Source organism: Peromyscus leucopus, chromosome 7 (assembly GCF_004664715.2).
Source record: "Peromyscus leucopus breed LL Stock chromosome 7, UCI_PerLeu_2.1, whole genome shotgun sequence".
Lineage (NCBI taxonomy): Eukaryota > Metazoa > Chordata > Mammalia > Rodentia > Cricetidae > Peromyscus > Peromyscus leucopus.
The window spans coordinates 93253898-93272372 of NC_051069.1; the positions used below are offsets into that span (position 1 = coordinate 93253898).

The 18475-nt window shown below is 43.1% G+C and overlaps 1 protein-coding gene across 2 annotated transcripts in view; it reads left to right on the plus strand.

Moving 5' to 3' along the window:
• The first annotated feature begins 11320 nt into the window (after positions 1–11320).
• The window catches only part of Cpne4 (copine 4), a 482832-nt gene continuing 475677 nt past the window's right edge, over positions 11321–18475 (plus strand). The window contains exon 1 of one of the 2 annotated variants that reach the window (XM_028869893.2): positions 11321–11652. In XM_028869893.2, the coding sequence (XP_028725726.1) occupies positions 11600–11652 (53 nt within the window). In that variant the 5' untranslated portion in view covers positions 11321–11599. Of the gene's footprint in view, positions 11653–14156; positions 14700–18475 lie in introns of those variants that run through there. The other variant, XM_028869897.2, reaches the window with a different exon arrangement.

The following is an 18475-nucleotide window of genomic DNA, read 5'->3' on the forward strand; positions in this document are numbered from 1 at the left end:
AATTCAGCAGTAAGGGGCGGGACCCATGAGTCCTTCTGCCTTCAGAGATTGATTGTTTACACTGACAGTTTTGTGCCAACCCCATGTAGGTAACCACAGTCACAAGCTCATAACTGAAATAAATGGCGTATGTAGTCTAGACTGCGACATTTCATAGTCCTTTACTCTTACTTCTGGCTTGTACACACCTCCCACCCCTTTTTCTGCAGTGTTCTCTGAGCCGCAGAGGAGGTGGTGTCAGTGTCTTGTTTAGGACTGAGCCCTCAATTGTCACTTATTCCTAGCCTCTGAAGCAGCCAGGAATCTCTGCACTGCCTACCATTCACTGCACAGAGAGGCTTCTCTCATCAATGCTACATCAATTTAGTTAAACAGCATGCATTATTAGTTCCCTTTTCTATGTTTGTGTCACATTGTCATGACCAAAGCAACTTATAAAATAAAGCATATCACTGGGCTTCTGGTTTCAGAGGATTAGAGTTTATTGGGACAGAGCAAAGGCACTGTGGCAGGAGCAGTTGAGAACTCACACCTTGATCAGCAAGCAGGAGGCAGAGACTACACTGGGAATGGCAGGAGTCTTTTGAAACCTCAAAGGCTGCAGCGACAGATCTCTTCCAACAAGGCCACACCCCCTAATCCTTCCCAGATAGTTCCACCAACTGGGGTTGTTGTTATACAAACCACCAAACAGTTATAGTAAGTTCCCCACTTGGCCTTATGACGTCCACAGGCATGGGTTATTAGCCAAGCTTACAAAGCCAGGCATGGGTTCTGTCCCATAGAGCGGGCCTCAAATCCAATTAGAGGGCAGTTGTGTATCCCACACCACAGCTGTGACACTATTGTATAGGTAGGCACAGCGTGCCTAGAAGTTTGGTTTCTTGGGTCCATAGTACTTACAGCTGGGTAGGTGTAGATGTAACCAACCATCTTACTAAAATAAGAAACACAGAACCAATGTAAAAGAGAAAGCCGAGAGGTCAGAGCTCAGACCTAAAATCTTACCTCCTGCAGTGCTCCTACCTCCCCGAAAGAGAGAGCTACTTCCTGTGTCTGTCTTTAAATAGTCTTTCTGTTCTGCCTTCTCATTGGTTGTAAACCCAAACACATGACTGCCTGTAAGTACCGCTCTCCAGGTCTTAAAGGCGTATGTCTCCAATGCTGGCTGTATCCCTGAACACACAGAGATCTACCTAGCTCTTCTACCAAGTGCTGGGATTAAAGGCATGTGCCACTACCACACTCTTGCTATGGCTCTAATAGCTCTGACCCCCGGGCAACTTTATTTATTAACATACAATGAAAATCACATTTCAGTATAAATAAAATACCACCATAGGTAGGACTATTGATTCCCTCCAGCCCCTGCTTCCTACACGGCACCTCCTGATACTTTGATAGCTAGTTAGCAGTTTGGGAATTTTCAGCTCCATTCCACTTTACTTTCCTATATCTTGTAACCAAAGTATAGATAAGAGGATTCAGTCTTACCACTAGTTCTGGTAGCTAGCCAAGAGGGTGGACAAGAGCCTGTATTTTTTAGGGGCCTCTGGGGTCTCCTTGATCAGCTCCTGTGTCTCACACCCGGGACTGGGAATTTTATTTAGTAACCCTCTGCTTCTAAGAGCAGCCTTATCTAGCCATGTGGGGGTGACTCCCGCTATTCTCTTTTGTGTTTTATTTGGGTTATAAGATAGGTTTCTCTAGAGCTTTTTGATATACCCTTTGTTTTGGTTAATTCCCCTCCTACAGCTTCATCCCCCAACTCCCCCACCTCCATCCCTGATTAAACCTCCCCCTCCAGTGCTCCCCTCTCTATTTCCCCTTTACCTGTGCCCCACTATCTGCCTTCCCTTAGGGAACCTCCTCAGCTATGTCTCTTTTCCAGTTCCATGACTTCCACCGGCACCTCATGTCAGATGAACAAAGTTAGAGAGCTGAGGTTAGGACCCGCAAATAAGAGGGAGTACTCAGCATTTGTCTTTCTGGTTCCGGGTTACTTCCCTCAGCATATTTTTTCTAATTTTATCCATTTATCTGTAAATTTCCTTACTTTATTTTTTCCTTGAAGACAAATAGTATTCCCTTGTGTAAATGTACCCATTTTTGTTATCCATTTATCAGCTGGTGAATATTAACGTTGTTTCCATCACTTGGCTACTATTGCGAGGAAAGTAGCAGTGAATATGGGCGAGCAAGTGTCTCTATAGTAGGATATAGATTTCTTTGGATATATGTCGATGAGCTATAAGTTGGGTCACATGGCAGTTTTATTTCTAGCTTTTTGAGAAACCTCCAGACTTGTTCCCAAGGTGGCTGTAGTTCATAGCCCTATTGACAATGTACAAAGGTTCACAGTTCCCCACATTCACAGTAGTGTTTGTTGTCATTTGCTTTCTGGATGACAGATATTCTGACTAGGATGAGAAGGAGTGACTCCTAAAGTAGTTTTCATCTGCATCTTGATGGCTAAAGCTTTTGAACATATTTTTAAGTGTTTTCCAGCTATTTGTAATTTTTCTTTGGAAAAATTTGTTTATTTCTGTAATCTCATTTTTTTAACCTAAGCTATTTATTTTCTTGGTGTTTATATATACATATTATATATTATATATATTTTAGTTCTTTGTATATTCTAGAAACTGATCTTTTATCTGATATATGGTTGACACAGAATTGTTCCCATTCTGTGGGCTACTTATTCACCTTTGCTGTTCAGAAGTTCTGCCTCAAAAAAAAAAAAAAAAAAAAAAAAAAAAAAAAAAAAAAAACCCACAGGAAAACTTGTGCAATCTCTTAACTGTAATCCACTATAAAATCAAAATAAAAAAAAAACAGATCTATGGTGATATTTTATTTGTACTGAAATGTAATTTTAATTTTATGTTAATAAATAAAGTTGCCCTGGGGTCAGAGCTATTAGAGCCATAGCAAGAGCGTGGTGGGTAGAAGAGCTAGGTAGATTTCTGTGTGTTCAGGGATACAGCCAGTATTGGAGACATACGCCTTTAAGACCTGGAGGGCGGTACTTACAGGCAGTGATGAGGCAGTCATGTGGTTGGGTTTACAACCAATGAGAAGGCAGAACAGAAAGACTAAACACAGACAAACAGGAAGTAGCTCTCTCGCGGGGAAGTTAGGAGCACTGCAGGAGGTAAGATTTTATCTCTGAGCTCTGACCTCTCGGCTTCTCTTTTACATTGGCTCTGTGTTTCTTATTTTAATAAGACGATTGGTTACATCTACACAGATCACATGCTTCCAAAATATAATGGCACAGGATATACGTTACCGTTCAAGAATGTAGGGAAGGTAGCCTAGCCAGGAAATACTGGACCAAAGCAAGACCAAAAACCAGCTGGGCAAACTCCAAACTCTGCATCTCCATGTCTGATGTCAAAGTGCTCTTCAGTTCCCCAGCTCCTTTCAGCTTTGTTGACTGCAGCTCACTTCTTTCTCTTAGGCTGGTTCCACTCCCTGTTAGGAGCTTTCTGTGGAAGGCATCCCATGGCATCTTGGGGTCTCCAAGGCAATCCAGGCTTCACCTTCACAGCTTCATGAAATGGCCTCCCTGGGCCTCCATTCAGGGACACCCCAGACATGCTTGTTGACCTCAGCAGCTTGCATTAGGCACAGAGGCAAATCCCATAATCCCTTTCTTCTATTCTTGACTTTTAAGGACAGAACTACATGGCCAAAGCTGTCGAGTTCTGTTGCTTGCTGGGGCTGGAACATGGCCTTGTTCAATTACATCTTCACCAACTTTCTGTTTTCCATAGTTTTCTTCACTATCTAAGCTTGACTATTCAAGAACTTGCTCTATAGACCAGGCCAGCCTCAAACTCAGAGATCTGATAGACTCTGCCTTCTGAGTGCTGGAATTAAAGATATGCACCACCACACCCATCTCTAAGCTTTTTCAAAATTCCTTTTCACAAGTTGGAAACTTAACCGGGTGTAATCTTGCCCTGAGATCACCGCTCCCTTTATTCCATTTCTTAATCTGTTTATCTCCTTGAACATAGAACTTAGCTCCACTCCACTTCCTGGTGCTTTTTTTCTCCTCAAATATTTTTCCTTGCTCAGCTTGCTTCTTTTTATTATAAATCCTCATTAGAGTTAAAACTAATAACCACACGACAGAGTCTCTAGTAGGATGTTTTGAGATTTCTTTTGCCAAAGGAACTAATCTAAAAACTCTTCACTTTAGCCTCAGGCAGACTTTTCAGACAAGGAAAAACAGCAGCCACTTTCTTCACCAAAATATCACAAGGCTGGTCTCTAGGCCCTATGCTAACATTCTTCTCTGAAACCCCTTGATCCAGGCACCCATAGTTCAAATCACACTCATCATCACTGTCTTCCATGATCTTACTAGGATGACCCATTAAGCAGCACTTAAAGCATTCAATTGCTTTTCTAATCCACAGTCCCAAGGTCCATATTCCTTCAAACAAAAGCATGATCAGGCCTATCACAGCAACACCCCAGTCCATGGTACCAACCTCTGTCTTAGAGTTTCTGTTGCTGTGAAGAGACACCATGACCATGGCAACTCTTATAAAGGAAAAACATTTACTTGGGGTGGCTTACATTTTCAGAGGTTTAGTTCATTATCATCATGGTGTGACATGGTGGCATGCAGGTAGACATGGTGCTGGAGAAGTAGCTGAGAGTCCTACATCTTGCAGGCAACAGGAAATGGTCTCAGACACTGGGCAGTATCTTGAGCATCTATGAGACCTCAAAGCCCACCTCCACAGTGACACACTTCCTCCAATGAGACCACATCTGCTCCAACAAGGCCATACCTCCTAATAGTGCCACTCCCTATGAGACTTTGGGGGCCATTCAGACTATCACAGGGTCTCATGTAGCCAAAGCTGACCTTGAATTCATTATGTAGTTGAGGATGACCTTGAACTTTTTAACCATCTGCCTCTGCCACCTGTATACAGGAATTGCAAGTATGTACCACCACAGCAGGTTTATGTGGTGATAGGAATCACATCTAGGGCTTCATGCATGCTAGCAAGCACTGTGTTCACTTAGCTACATCCCCAGTCCCACCATATATTTTTGTCATAGCTGTTTATTGAGGTATTTTCTAGCTATTACAAGTTATGATATCAATTAATGTCTATTTCTCTAAAAGGCAGATTGCAAAGTTGAAGAGGCTTCTCTTAATACTTTAAAATATCTATACATGAATGTAGTTTTACAAACTATACACTACATCGTCTCAACCCTCTGAAGAGGACAGTCTCATCCTGAGCCTGCCTTTGACTCCCCAATGGCCTGCTTCTTGACTCTGGTTTATCATTCTCTGATGGGAGCCAGTGTCCATTGACATATAGAGATTGACTTCATGGGAAGCAGCATACCTCCCCTGAGTGAATCAGTAACCTTTGTGTTCCTGTAACTAAACACTTAAGAAGAAACACCATAAAGGAGGAAGGGTGTATATTGGTTCACAGTTTCAGAGAATTTGATTCCCTTCATAACAAGGAAGGAGGACAGAGCAAAGCATCACATATCATAGTGACCAAAAAGGTAAACACAGGAAGGATTCAGGACAAGATATAACCCCAAGGACATACTCCAAATGACCTACTCACCTGAAGTAAGCACTGTTTCCTAACTTGCACCACCTCCCAATAATGCCATTATATTACCAATATAATGACCAAGGGATTCATTCATTCATTAGATAAGAGTTCTCATCATCTAATCCTCACCTCAGATACCTTCAAAGACATGCCCAGAGGTACACTTTACTGATCTCCTAGGTGTTTCTCATTCTAATTAAGCCTACAGTGCTGATCATTGCAAGGGACAACCAGTTCATATCAGAAAATACCTTTCTTCCGGGGTAAACGATATACTTCTCAAAGGCCTGTTCTTCATATTGAGGCCAATGGTGCCTCCTAGATTTATTGTAGAGAAAAAACATAACACACACCTGGACAACACACATGAAAGCATTTGTGCTTGAGCATAATGATAGATGATGGCCAAATCTGAAGAGTCATTAAGAGAACAGATGTGATGGGAATGGCAGATCCTATCAGGGAAGAGAGCCTGCTGAGGCAAATCCTGTTCTTCCTTTAAGTCCCTTGTGTGCACATATGGACACCCTCCTCCATAAATAACCTCCTGCATGTTGGTTTCCTGGGCTCACAGCCCAGAGCCCTTCTTCTCTACTGATGTCAATGAAAGCTACTGTCTCTGTTGTCTGTGGATGGAATTTAGTTCTAATCAGAGGCTCCTTTGGGTTTTGATTTCTGTGCTATGCCTTCCTTGGAGCTCTGCTGTCCTAAAGAATAAAATGATGTTTTGTGAGTCTTGGTATCTAAAGTGGCGTTTGACCCAAACTAGATGCTCAAGCCATCTAATTAACGAAACTAAGAAGTCTTCCCTAACACTGACACTCCCGTTATACTTTTTATCCTTCATTCCTTTCTACCCCCCTAATGAGTCTGGCATAACTTCCTCATCCACTGTTTTCTAAGCCATTAGGACTGGCTATTAGGGACTTTCCCCACCTTCAGCCTTGCTATTCCTTCTGTCTTGAGTATTCGTCCCTACCCCCCAGCTTTTATTCACTGGCTCACTCTTTTCTTATGATTCACAGTTCAGATGCTGTCTTATCAGAGAGAGTTTTTGGACCATCTTCCATGGACCATTTCCAAGTGACTGCTTAGCTCATCTTCACAAGACTTACCTATGTTTATAGATAGTCTTTCCTCTTCAGGGTTCCCAATCCCTTTGTTTCTTTTCTGTCCCTCTGGATTAATTGATAAACACCACCTCATCTGTCACTGTATAAATACAATGATTTTATGAAGTCAGGCCTCTGGGAGGTGATTAGGCCACAGTGTCACAAATCCGTTTTTGAAAGATGAAGACTTTTATGGAAGAGGTTTCACACACAGGTCAGTCCTCTTGTTCTTCCTTCTTTTCCATCAGATGAGGTCATAGCATGCATCCCCTTACAGGAATACAGCAACAGGTGTCAGCTCAGGAGCAGCTAAAGTGGACCTTCTCTGGATGGCAGACCTGGGCCTTGGCCTTGGACTTCCCAGCCTCTAGAGCTGGAAGGGGTAAATTTATATCATTTATCAATGACTACATCTGTGGTGTTTGATTGTAGCAGCAAAATGAACCTAGACATGACAGCTTCTGTCTATAATGCTAGCACATATGAGGCAGACAGGAAAGTTGTCACAAGCATGAGACCAGCCTGGACCACTTATCCATTGCCAATTCAGCTTGAGCCGCAGAGTTAGACAATGTCCAAGAAAAAAAATCTAGAGACAATAATCAGGGAAAATCAGAATATAATTCTGAGTATTCTAGGTTAACTAAATTTATCTCTGCTGTCTTATGTGCCCAAGGCAATAGAATGGTGTGTTGGGGTGCCTCCTGTTGTTGGTGAAGTTCAAGGAGCAGAGAAGGGAGGAGATAGATTGAAGATGCCTCTGTGTGGTCTTTGGAGGTCTCTGTTCTCTTCTTGAGTGAAGCAGGGCTGGGTATTGACTTAGGAGAAATGGTGGTATATGGACCCGTGCTTGTACTGAAGGGTCATGGTGACATCTTAGGACTCATCTAATTAGTGACACCAGATCCAAAATTTGGCTGAATCCCCAATTCCTGTTACAAGGTTTATACTTTCTGGAATGTTCTCTTTTCACACATTTCTCATATGCTTTTTTTTTTTTTTTTGAGACAGGGTTTCGTTTCGCTGTGTAGTTTTGGTGCCTGTCCTGGATCTTGCTCTGTAGACCAGGCTGGCTTTGAACTCACAGAGATCTGCCTGGCTCTGCCTCCTGAGTGCTGGGATTAAAAGCATGCCCCACAGCTGCCAGGCCTCATATGTTTTTAATGTATCAGGGGTGGATTAGATACAGGTAGCTGGATAGAATTGAACATCTGTAGGCCTGAGGGTGCAGTGGCTTTAGAATAAGTCCTTACACACCAAGGGACAATTGTAAGTTTCCTCTCCTTGAATCTAGGCTGTTCTTAGTGATAATTTGATCTCTAAATACCTAGTTAACCATTTTCATAAATGTCTTTATAAATGTATTCAGAAAATTTATTACTTGTTTCTTAAACACTTGAGACACTCAACAAACTTCTCAGCAGTAATCCAGGTCATGGAGGACATGGGATGTTTTCTGCTCTTCTTTGTTTGGGAGGGGCAGTGTTCAGTTTGCTTCCAGTTTCGGGGATTGAACTCACTGCCTTGTGAATGTGAGATGTTATGATTTGGGTTTAGTATGTTCCCCATAGATACATGTATTTGAACAATTGTTCTTCAGCTGACCATGCTGTTTCCAGATGTTGTACATTAGGAGGCAGAGTCTAGCTGGAGGAAGTGGGATGCTGAGAGGTGGGACCTGAGGGGTGTAACCAGGCCTTGCTTCCTGTCAACTCTCTATTGACTGAGTCATGGGCTTGTGAATAAGTAGCTACCCAAGCCCCTGCTGCCATGGAGTGGTATGCCTTCTACACCATGATGGACACTCTCCCCACAAACAAGGGGCTAAAGAAATTTGTCCCCTCTTAATCTGCTTCTTAGCAAGTATTTAATCACAACCATAAAAAGAGTAACCGATATATTAGGTGGGTTCTGTACCACTGAGCAACATTTTCAGTTCCCTCTGTCTTTAACATCACCAGTCTACTCTTGGGGAGATTGTGAGTCTAAGTTCTTTAGTGATATTATTTATCTCTGATTTTCTCCATCAATTTTATGTTCCATTTACGTGACTTTCTTATTTTGTTAGGATGGGTTCATGAATTAGAGTACACTTGGTTAACTTTCTTTCTTCTATGTATTGCAAAAGGAAAAAAATTAGTTAATTTGATTTTGAACTTTAACCCTTTCTTTTCATCTTTCACACCTGTATTCTTCAAGTTGCTCTCTGTTCCTATTCCAGGCTTTAGGAATGAGAGCATACCTTCAACTCATGTAAAAATTTCCCTCCCTACTCTAACTCTAAAATAAGAAACACCCAGATTCCCATAGATTTCCAGAGAAAAGCCTTTGTGTGTGTGTGTGTGTGTGTGTGTGTGTGTGTGTGTGTGTGTGTGTGTGATTGAGAGTACCTTTGAGTTCATACAGATAAAGATAATCATACTTTATTATGGTAGAAAAGAGTGAAGTATGTTAAAAAAATGGCACAGCAACTGGACTGAGAGCCTTGAGATGAGCATGCACAGACCAGTATTTAATAGCACGAACTAGTGGGGTTTCATTAGGAAATGTGGCAAGGACCCATGGATCTGGATCTGGAACTCACACTGGAGCTAACTAGCTGGGCAGCCTTTGCCAGGCTGATTTCGCTAAGCCTCAGTTTGTGATCAGAAGGGATGATGTGAGTACTCACTGTGTTGGATTGTCATGGGAGGTCACCATGATAATGTTGTCAAGTCACTTCATCCCCAGTATGTTATTTCACTTTTCTATCCCCACCCACCAACCTCCTTTCCAGGGAAACTCATAGCTGCTCTTCAGCCGAGCGATAAACTAGAAGACTTTCATTTTAGCTGCTGCTAATGCCCATCTGCACTCCTTTTGACTCTTTTGACATTTTGAAATAAGTGCTTCATAATGCTCTCTCAGTGCACACATTACTTTATATTCTTTAGCTGAAAAAAAAATCTTGTCTTCAACTCTGACCAAATAAAGGAAAACAGAAAAATAGCCTTGTTTGACTAAACCCATTAATACAAAGTTGTTGGTGTAATGTTCTGAGGACACATCAATTAGAAATAATATTTGGTGTTAAAGAATAAAAAGCTGAAAATAATGGCTTGCATCACTGGATGGCTTTCTGTTTTCCATAACAAACAAACACACCTGGAGATAATGGTTGTCTTCCTGCTATCAAAAGCCCAGGCTCCTTTTATCTTTCTGCTCAGCCTGCCTTAGCAGATGCTACTCTATGGCCTTATAGTGTCTGACCTGCTTCACCATGGGTAGAAACAAGAGAAGGGCCAAGGCAGTGAAAGTGTGCTGTAGTGGAGCCAGTTCTCTCTCTCCCTGCTACAGGGCTCCTGAGCAGTGCCTATCAGCCATCAGCAACAGAACCTCCCACAGTGCTGGAGATGCTCCATGTGGCCTCTTCAAGATGTTAGCTACTAGCCATTTAGGACTTCCTGACATTCAATCTAGGCTAGGGAAACTGAAGAAATACATTTTAAATTCCATTTAACAAATGCAGATGGGTATATGCGCTTGCCATGTGGAAGAGCACAGGGTTAGTTCTGAGTCACACAACCCACCCACAAACAAGGCTGGAAAATGTAGACTCGCAGGCTGGGAGCATTGCTCCCTTTCACAAAATTGTGATTTTCGTCATAAAAACAAGACAAACAAACAAACCAAAAAAGAGAGATATGACTAGAGGTGGGGCAAACAGCAGGGTCTACAACAGGGGGCCAGATGCATGCTAATGTTCCTTCAGCCCAAAGGAATAAGGTCCCGAGGGCTTATTGCAGACATGTGATGTGTCTGGGGAGATTTGTGCCTGGGTAGCAGAGTCCTAAGTCTTGGGGGTGCTAAGTCTAGGGGTTCATTCAAAAACCTTGTACTATGTGGAAACGGAGGTTTAGAAAGGTGAGTTTCCCTTCATAGATAATAGAATGACTTGCTAGGAAAGAATAGATTCAATGAGTGTCCTTTCAAACACCACCCACAGTAAACTGTTAAAGTCTTTGCTCATGGCTTTAAAATTTAGGGAGGAAAAGCTAGAGAGATTTTGATGCCACCTATTGGCAGACACAAGTATCAGGTGCCCCTCCATAGCATGGCTTGTTACTGAGTATTAGAGGAGAGGTATCATAGGTCATACAGTGTCCCTGTAATCTCTGTCTCAGTTTAGAACATATAAATTCATTTGGAACATGCATTCTCCCTTGACTCTTCCTATCTTAGAAAGGCTTCCTTGGAAAAGTCCTTTCTGCTTTCCAGTAACACAATCCACCTCAGGAGTGCATAGAAATACAAAAGGAAAGCATATCCCCCAGTTCTCAAAATTACATGAAGTAGAAAAAAAAAAAAAAGAATACACCACCTTTGAGCTATAAATAACCCTGGGGTGAAATTCAAGGCTTTTCTTTGATCCACAGTCTCAAAAATAAATCCTGTTATTTACAGCCGTCGCCTCGACTGGTTGAGTGTGTAACCATCCTACAGCTCAAAAGAAAGAAAAAAAGAAAACAGAAATTCCATTTCAAAACAAGATGCTCACCCTGACTCACTCAGGGAAGGAGCCAAGGTTTCTGATGTAGAGCAGTTGACTCTGTCTGCTTTTCCCCTTCATCAGCTGCCACCCTCAAAAACGCCATCAACTGCACTGGGAAGGGTTCACATCCCTTCCCTCTTGTTCTCTGGCTCCCTTCCAGGCTTTGACTTGTCATAGTGACGGGTGAGATGTCTTTCATACTGGCATAGGACACAGAGCGGATGCCTCCCCTTATGTTATCAAACAGATCCAGTGAGTGAAGCCACTCAGAACTGGAGCCTCCTTTCAGCCTGGGAACGCGGGTGCCACCGAGTTCAGCAGCTTGACTTTAGATAATCTTCACCATGGCTGTAGAGCCCAGCAACACGGAATCCATGAAAAGGAGAGTTGGGAGGAGGTGAGTGGCACAGAGCAAAGAAAGGTTAGATTTCATAGTCCTTGAGGGGACTCTGACTGGTGGGCAACTTGCTGTGGGGGCAGCGATGGGGGAGAGAGTTTGTTGGCTGGTTATGAATTGTTTGTACAGTTGAGCTGCTGATTTCATATGAGAGGTGGGAGTAAGTTCTGCTTATGTGTCCTGCAAAGAGCCTCTTTGAATTTACCTTCAGTGTCATGCCTTCAGAGAAAAAAAAAATACCCTGGCATAAAGCTGCACATGTGTTCTGTGCATTGGCTTGCAGGCAACTGTTTCTAATTAGGGAGCCGAAGCCTGCTGGCAGTCACAAGTTTTGGTGTTGTGTTTAGTTTGCATGCCTATGCTTTTAACATGGGGGAGGGGATAGCTGTATTAGGCTTTTCTCTATTGGTTTTGACTCTGTAACTTCTCCATAGTCCATGGTTAGTTGCTGGGCACCTTCAGAGCTTGTTTCAAGTAATACTCAGCAAAGAACTGAGTCATGGTCTGGTTATCAGGTTTGTGGTAGACATGATAAAAATTACTTGGGAAGGCTGCTATAAAAATTAAATGGGCTGATAAGGAAAACCGCCTAGCAGATTACTGGAAATAGCATGTGTTCAGCACATCATAACTGCCTTTCTTTTGCCTATAAAATAAGCGGTTTGTGTTAAATGGTCTATAAGATATTAAAAACATTTTTTAAATTTAATAATTGTGTATCAGCTGTCTGCTAAGTGGAGACACTCTCCTAGATTTTGTGGCTCTAATCATGAACAAGTTAACAGAGATGATCACTTTGGTAGAATTTCAATGTTAGAGTTCATAGTCAATATGCAAGGAAAACAAATTGGGCCTTTATTTTCTTTATTTCCTCCCTGTGAATTTAGCCCAATACATACTTCATCTCTAAGGTTACAGGCTACTGAATACAGTCTAGGAAGGATTGCTGACTTTACTTTCCCAGAACCCATCTTCCTTTGGTTAGTAAGAAACCCTGAGTATTCCTGGGAGGTCAGCCCTTTCAGTGCAGATATGTGTTACTCAGATGAAGCTCCATTTGGTTTCCAGGAGTGCTGTGAGCATATTTCATGCTCCATACACTGGGACCTGTCCTTTACTTATGTAACCTCACATGCTAATGCCTCAATGACTAGCTTGTGCATAATCACGTGACCCATGTGCTTTCAGTCAAGGCAAACCATAGGCTCCGTGTACACCCAGGTTCTCTCAGGGTCATCTTTCTAGGTTTGTGGCTAATAAGCCATCTTGGAATGGCTTGTGAGGTGAATAGAGGAAGGAAAATGCTGTTTTTTTTCTTCTGGAAGCTGTTTCTTCTCAAAGATCTTCCCATTTGCCTTCTGGAATCATCAATGAGGCTCCTTCACCTTATCCTGTCATTTTTCCTTCTCTGGCCCTTGAAACTGAGAACTGTGCAGTGGTGTAAAGTGATAACCAAGCCCTTCACCCAAAAAGAGACCTTATTGTATAGTACTTCAACAAACAGGGAGGGAGACCCCTTTCTCCCTCACCCTGTGTGTTTGCCCATCACTTCTAACCTCCATGTCATCCCCAAGTCCAGAGAGAGCATTTTATTCATTTTACTTTATGGATTCTAAAGTCTAATTTGATTCTGATTATGGCAACATGCAGGGAGGTTTTGGTTGTCTAGTTTGCCTGCTTCTGCAGAGACAAATGGAAACAGCCTGGTGTGCTTCTTCATCATTAATTTGCCTGAACTTGACTTTGCATACATTTGTAACAGAAAAGTCATCATCTCCAAACTGACTCATAAGGACTAGAGATACTGCTCAGTGGTACTACAAAGCAAAACAACAAACCAGCCCACTTCTTGTGTAAATGCTTCATATTGTGCCCAAAGTGCTTTATAATATGTGGTAATAGTTACTCCTTAAATAAGACCTATCATTTTGCTTTGGGCCTTTTGAGACAGCCTCTCCATCCCAGCTGGCTTCAAACCCCTGTGTAGTTCAGGGTAACTCTGACCTTCTGAGCCTTCTGCCTCCACCTCCCAAATGCTGGGGTTGCAGGAATGCAATGCTGTGCCTACCTTTGTACAATGTTGGCGCTTGAACACAGAGCCCCCTGTGTGTAAGACCAGCACTCTACCAAATGAGCTACAACCCCAGCCATAAGGCCTATTTTTAAACACATATTCTCTAATCATTTCTTTATTGGTGAGGTTTTGTATTCATCAAAACATTCTGAGGTGAAGGGAAGACTAACTGTCCATTTATTCATGTCTTTATTGACAAGTAAGTGTGCAATGTCACCCCCACTTTTAGTGACAGTTGAGCTGGTCAAGAAGTTTCCTTGAATGCGTGCAAAAAATATAGCTCCTAGTCTCTTTCGCTCTGCTCCAGCAATTTCACTGCATTTTCATGGAATAAGGAGAAATGGATCACGTGCCTCCCAGGAGCAAGTGGGAGTTGCAAAGCTGAGCTGGGACTCAGGGTTGAGGGCGCGGCAGGACCATGGAGAGCGCCAGGGCCGAGCTCAGGGCGGGGCGTCGCTGAGTCCCTAGAATCCCCCCAGGGGGCGCTCGAGAGGAGGCTTAGGAACTAGTATCTTGCGGGGCTGCTGGGCGCAAGGGTTTCGTCAGAAGGTGGAAATCTCAGTGAGAAGCTGCCATCTCCCACTCTCATCCCTCTCCCTTCCTCCTTTCCTCCCTTCCTCACTCCTCTGCTCCCTCCCTCCTTCCCCAGTTCCTTCCTCTTTACTCTGCGAGTTTCCGAGCCTGGCAGCTCCCTTCACGCTGTTCACCTCTTCCCCCGCCCCCATCCCCAAGAATGGAGTCGGGGTTTCCAGAGCGACCAAACTCTCCTCCCAGCATCTTTATCCTCCTCGGCTGTTGCTAAACTGGCCCCAGAGGACCAAAGAGGGAGGAGGGAAGCCCGACCCTCCTAAGACCTTTTTACAACTACATCACCCAGGACCTCCACTCCAAAGGCGGATTTTGCATCCTGGGGGCGGGACAGATCTGTCCCGGGCCGAATTCTCTTTCTAGTCTCCGAGGCTGGCACACCCAGGTGAGTAGATGCCAACTCTGAGCCCCGTGTTCTTGCAAACTCGTCAGGGCTGCTGCGTAGTCAGACCAACTTTTGAGAAGCACTGGGTTTTCGCCCAGCCTGGCTGGTTGGTCGTTGCTGTTGTTCTGAACAGTGGCAGGAACAGCAGTCCTTCTTAAAGGCAAAAAAAACTTTCAGCCATATATACCTGCTTTCTCACATAACTCCACTCTCCCAGGTAGAGTGGAGGGAGGCCTCCGGCGGCACCACAGCACCTCGGTGAGGTCCGGCTGGGGAAGTCCTGCTGGCTTGGCGGGGAGGATTATTATTGTTTTAGAGATGGAAAGGGGGAGGGGACCAGAGTCCAGGCTGAAGTTGCTGCTTCCTATCTGACAGAAAGGAAGGAAGAAAGGTGTGGGGCATCGTAATGTTAGCCGATGGTTTGACTTCCTGCTCTTTGGATTCAGCTTCTCTATATTCTTTACCAAGAGGTCCTAATAATAGTTTACTGTGTCCACGACCCCCAGGCTTACAACTAACCCATGGGCTTGCTGGTGGGTGTCTTTATTTGGCTCAGTCTCCAGCGTTTTTTCTTTCTTTTTGTTAAATACAATAGCAAGGTGGTAAAGAGGAACCAGAAGCTCCAGAAAACAGTTCTGATTAGATGGTGGTACTTGGTGGTATCTCAGACACCCAAGAATTGCTAGAACTGACCCAGGGAGCTCGGGTAGAAAGTGGTCCACAACGAATTGAGTTGAACAGCATCGGGTGGGAGCAGGCAGAACCCAAGGAATATTCGTAGGAATATGCACTTTCTCTTTCTCTTAGGGTAAGTAGCTTTGAGATTCCCAGTCTCATTCTGCCTTCCAGATTCTATCCGAGGAGAGAGAGGGGGCTTGGGGGGGGGGGGGCTGTAGAGATGATGTAAGGGCAGGGATTTAGGGAGGATTACCTGTGGAAATTCAGTGAGGTAGAGGCAGGAAATGAGAGCCCAAGCCCAAGAGGTCCAGTGGGCGTGGGAGGGAAGAGGGCACAGAGCCCTGGGAAAGTTTGTAAGAGAGGTGCAGTCTCCCTCCAGCCCCCCTGCTGCGGACCAACCACTTCCTAGAATCTCCCTACCTCTGGAACTGAAATGCTTTAGCAGTTCCCACTTCATCTTTGAAACTCGGCAGACCAAACCAAGTGCTTCATCTTATTACTGCTCTGCAAGGATTTTCCAAGCACTGCTCTGGTTTCTCATGGCTCACTTGTTTTTCTGTTTCCTGAAGAGCGTTTTTGTGCTGTTACAGAGTCCTTAAGTGTTCTTAACTGGCGAGCTATCTCTCCAGCACCTACTTAAGTGTTCTTAAACTGAGACTGAACCCCATCTTTACTTAAACAAAGCCCCCAAACTAACTTAGCTCCAAAAAGAACCCTCCCTACTCCTAACCTCTGCTCACTCCTTCAGTCTTTAATTTTAAAGGCATTTGCATTTTTTTACTTTATATCAAAGCAATTTAAGCCCCACCCCTTCAAACTTTCTTTGCAATGTAGGTAGGTATGTTTGCATCTGTGGCATTGCTTTATAGTTCACAGTAACGGGCTAAACTTCTAGCCATAGCCGCCTAAAAGCCAGCAGGAAAGAGACGACTTCATTTGAAGTCTTTCAAGTTTAGGAAGACCACATTTCTTAGCAGAAGCTAAGACAGGACTCACATGGGCTTCTCTGCAATTAGATAACTTCTGACATTCCCATTTGCCTCCCTGAACTGTCCCTGGGTTGAACTCATTTGATTTCCCTGTCTAGTATTAAAGAGGGGTTGACAATAGTCCACCTAGCAGATCAGGGCTCCAAGCTGAGTTGCTTAAAGCTCCGTACACACACACACACACACACACACACACACACACACACACACACACACAAATAGAAAGGAAGGTTGGGAAATACAGTTAGGACACCTGTGTGTGTTAGGCCAAACTTTTGCCATTTTCTTTTGATGGAAAGATTCTGACAGTTTCACAGGTTCAAATTCAAACCACGTCAGAAGGAGGTGATTCCCCTTGTGCATTATATAAAAAGATCTGTTGGTCCATAGTGGGAGTGGATGCTGAAGCCTGGACAGTTGCCAATGGCTGTATGAACAAAGCTGCCTATCTTAAAACTCACGTGGTCCCATGTAAGAACTCCCATGGCCATCAAATTCATGCTTTTTCTGAGTGGTCAACCTGGTTTTTACTCTTCCAGTACAGGCCTTGCATAGGCTCTGGGGCATAGATAGCTTCTCAGCTCCCAAGAAGAACTTCACTAGGACTTATAAATGTTTACTTTAGAACAGTTGGTTCTGGATTCCTGAGTTGCTTCTTAATTGTAAAAAAAATTAAAAGAAAATAACTTCCTATTTATCTCCAGGTGTAGCGATGTGACATTTTGTTTAAATTATCAGCTCCTTCTTAAGGGGACCCTGCTTTTACAGGTTTTGGATTAAAAGATGTCTTGTTGTAAAGGCTTTCTTCATCTGCATGTGGAATTTTTATGAAAAGTACCATAATAGTTAATAGAAACAAAGATGGTATCTGTTTCCAAAGTTGTGTGTGTGTGTGTGTGTGTGTGTGTGTGTGTGTGTGTGTGAGAGAGAGAGAGAGAGAGAGAGAGAGAGAGAGATTTAAAAAATCTAATTGTTTGAGTCCATTATTATGAGTGAAAAACCTTCAACTTACCTGAATGTAAGGAATAATCACAGGAGGAAACTGGGTCAGTGTTGAAATCTTTCTTCACATCTCTATTAGAAGTTATCTTTCAGGACTCAGCTGAATGTATTTATAAGCTTTGCACCATGACTTCCCTTGGTGCCTGGAAAATTAGGCCCACCTTTACTCACACAGGAAGAGTTTTGCAATTTTGGAGGGGTTTGCATCCAGAACAGAGATGGAGAAGCACATTCTGAGGATGTCCACCTGGTTGATGGGATTCAAGTTTTCTAGTTGGGAAAAATCATGTGAAGATTCTTTGCATTTTTAAAAAAACATGGTCAGATTTGTATTACATGGATCTTGAGGAGGAAAAGGGAAGTAAATTCATCTCCTTTATTTGATCTTTCTATTTTTGTCTTGTTAATATTTTAAAACAAAACAAACAAACCCCTTTGGATCCATGGCAGTAACCCAAGTCACATTTCCTTGGCAACGGTAGTGACACACTGGAGTTACGAAATAGCAAGACAGAAAATTCTAAATGCATTCAAAATAAAATGCCACCCAGTTCAGGACTGTACTCTGGTGCATTATAATTGACTCTCCAACATGCAGTAAGAGTTGTTCTCTACAGATCTAACACATATAGTCAAAATTGGTCTTTATCTTTTTAGAATCTTTTCTCTCTCTCTCTCTCTCTGAACCATGTCAAGAAAGTAATCTAGCTTGGTATTTCAAATCCATTCTCAGGGTTGGGTATACAGAGGTTGGCATTAAGTTCAATACCAAACTCAATAAATGGGTCAGAGTCAGGTATGTGGTCTCTCCTATGGCATTTGAGCTAGGCAGCCTACAGTAAGGACTCAGCTGGCATCCAGCTCACCCAGTGAGCATCTGCTAATGCTTGTGTCTACAAAATACAAGCATGGTAGTGCTGATATGAGCTCTCAGCCTTTTCTGTACTAGCAATCTCATTTCTAAGGGAATTCTTTTTGTGAATTAATATAATACGTCATACAACATACTTTATATAGTATGTCATAAAACATATTTCCCTGAGTTGGTAAATCCCAATTAAGTTCTTTATCTGTCTGCTGAGTTCTTTGGAAGCCTCCAAAGGACCA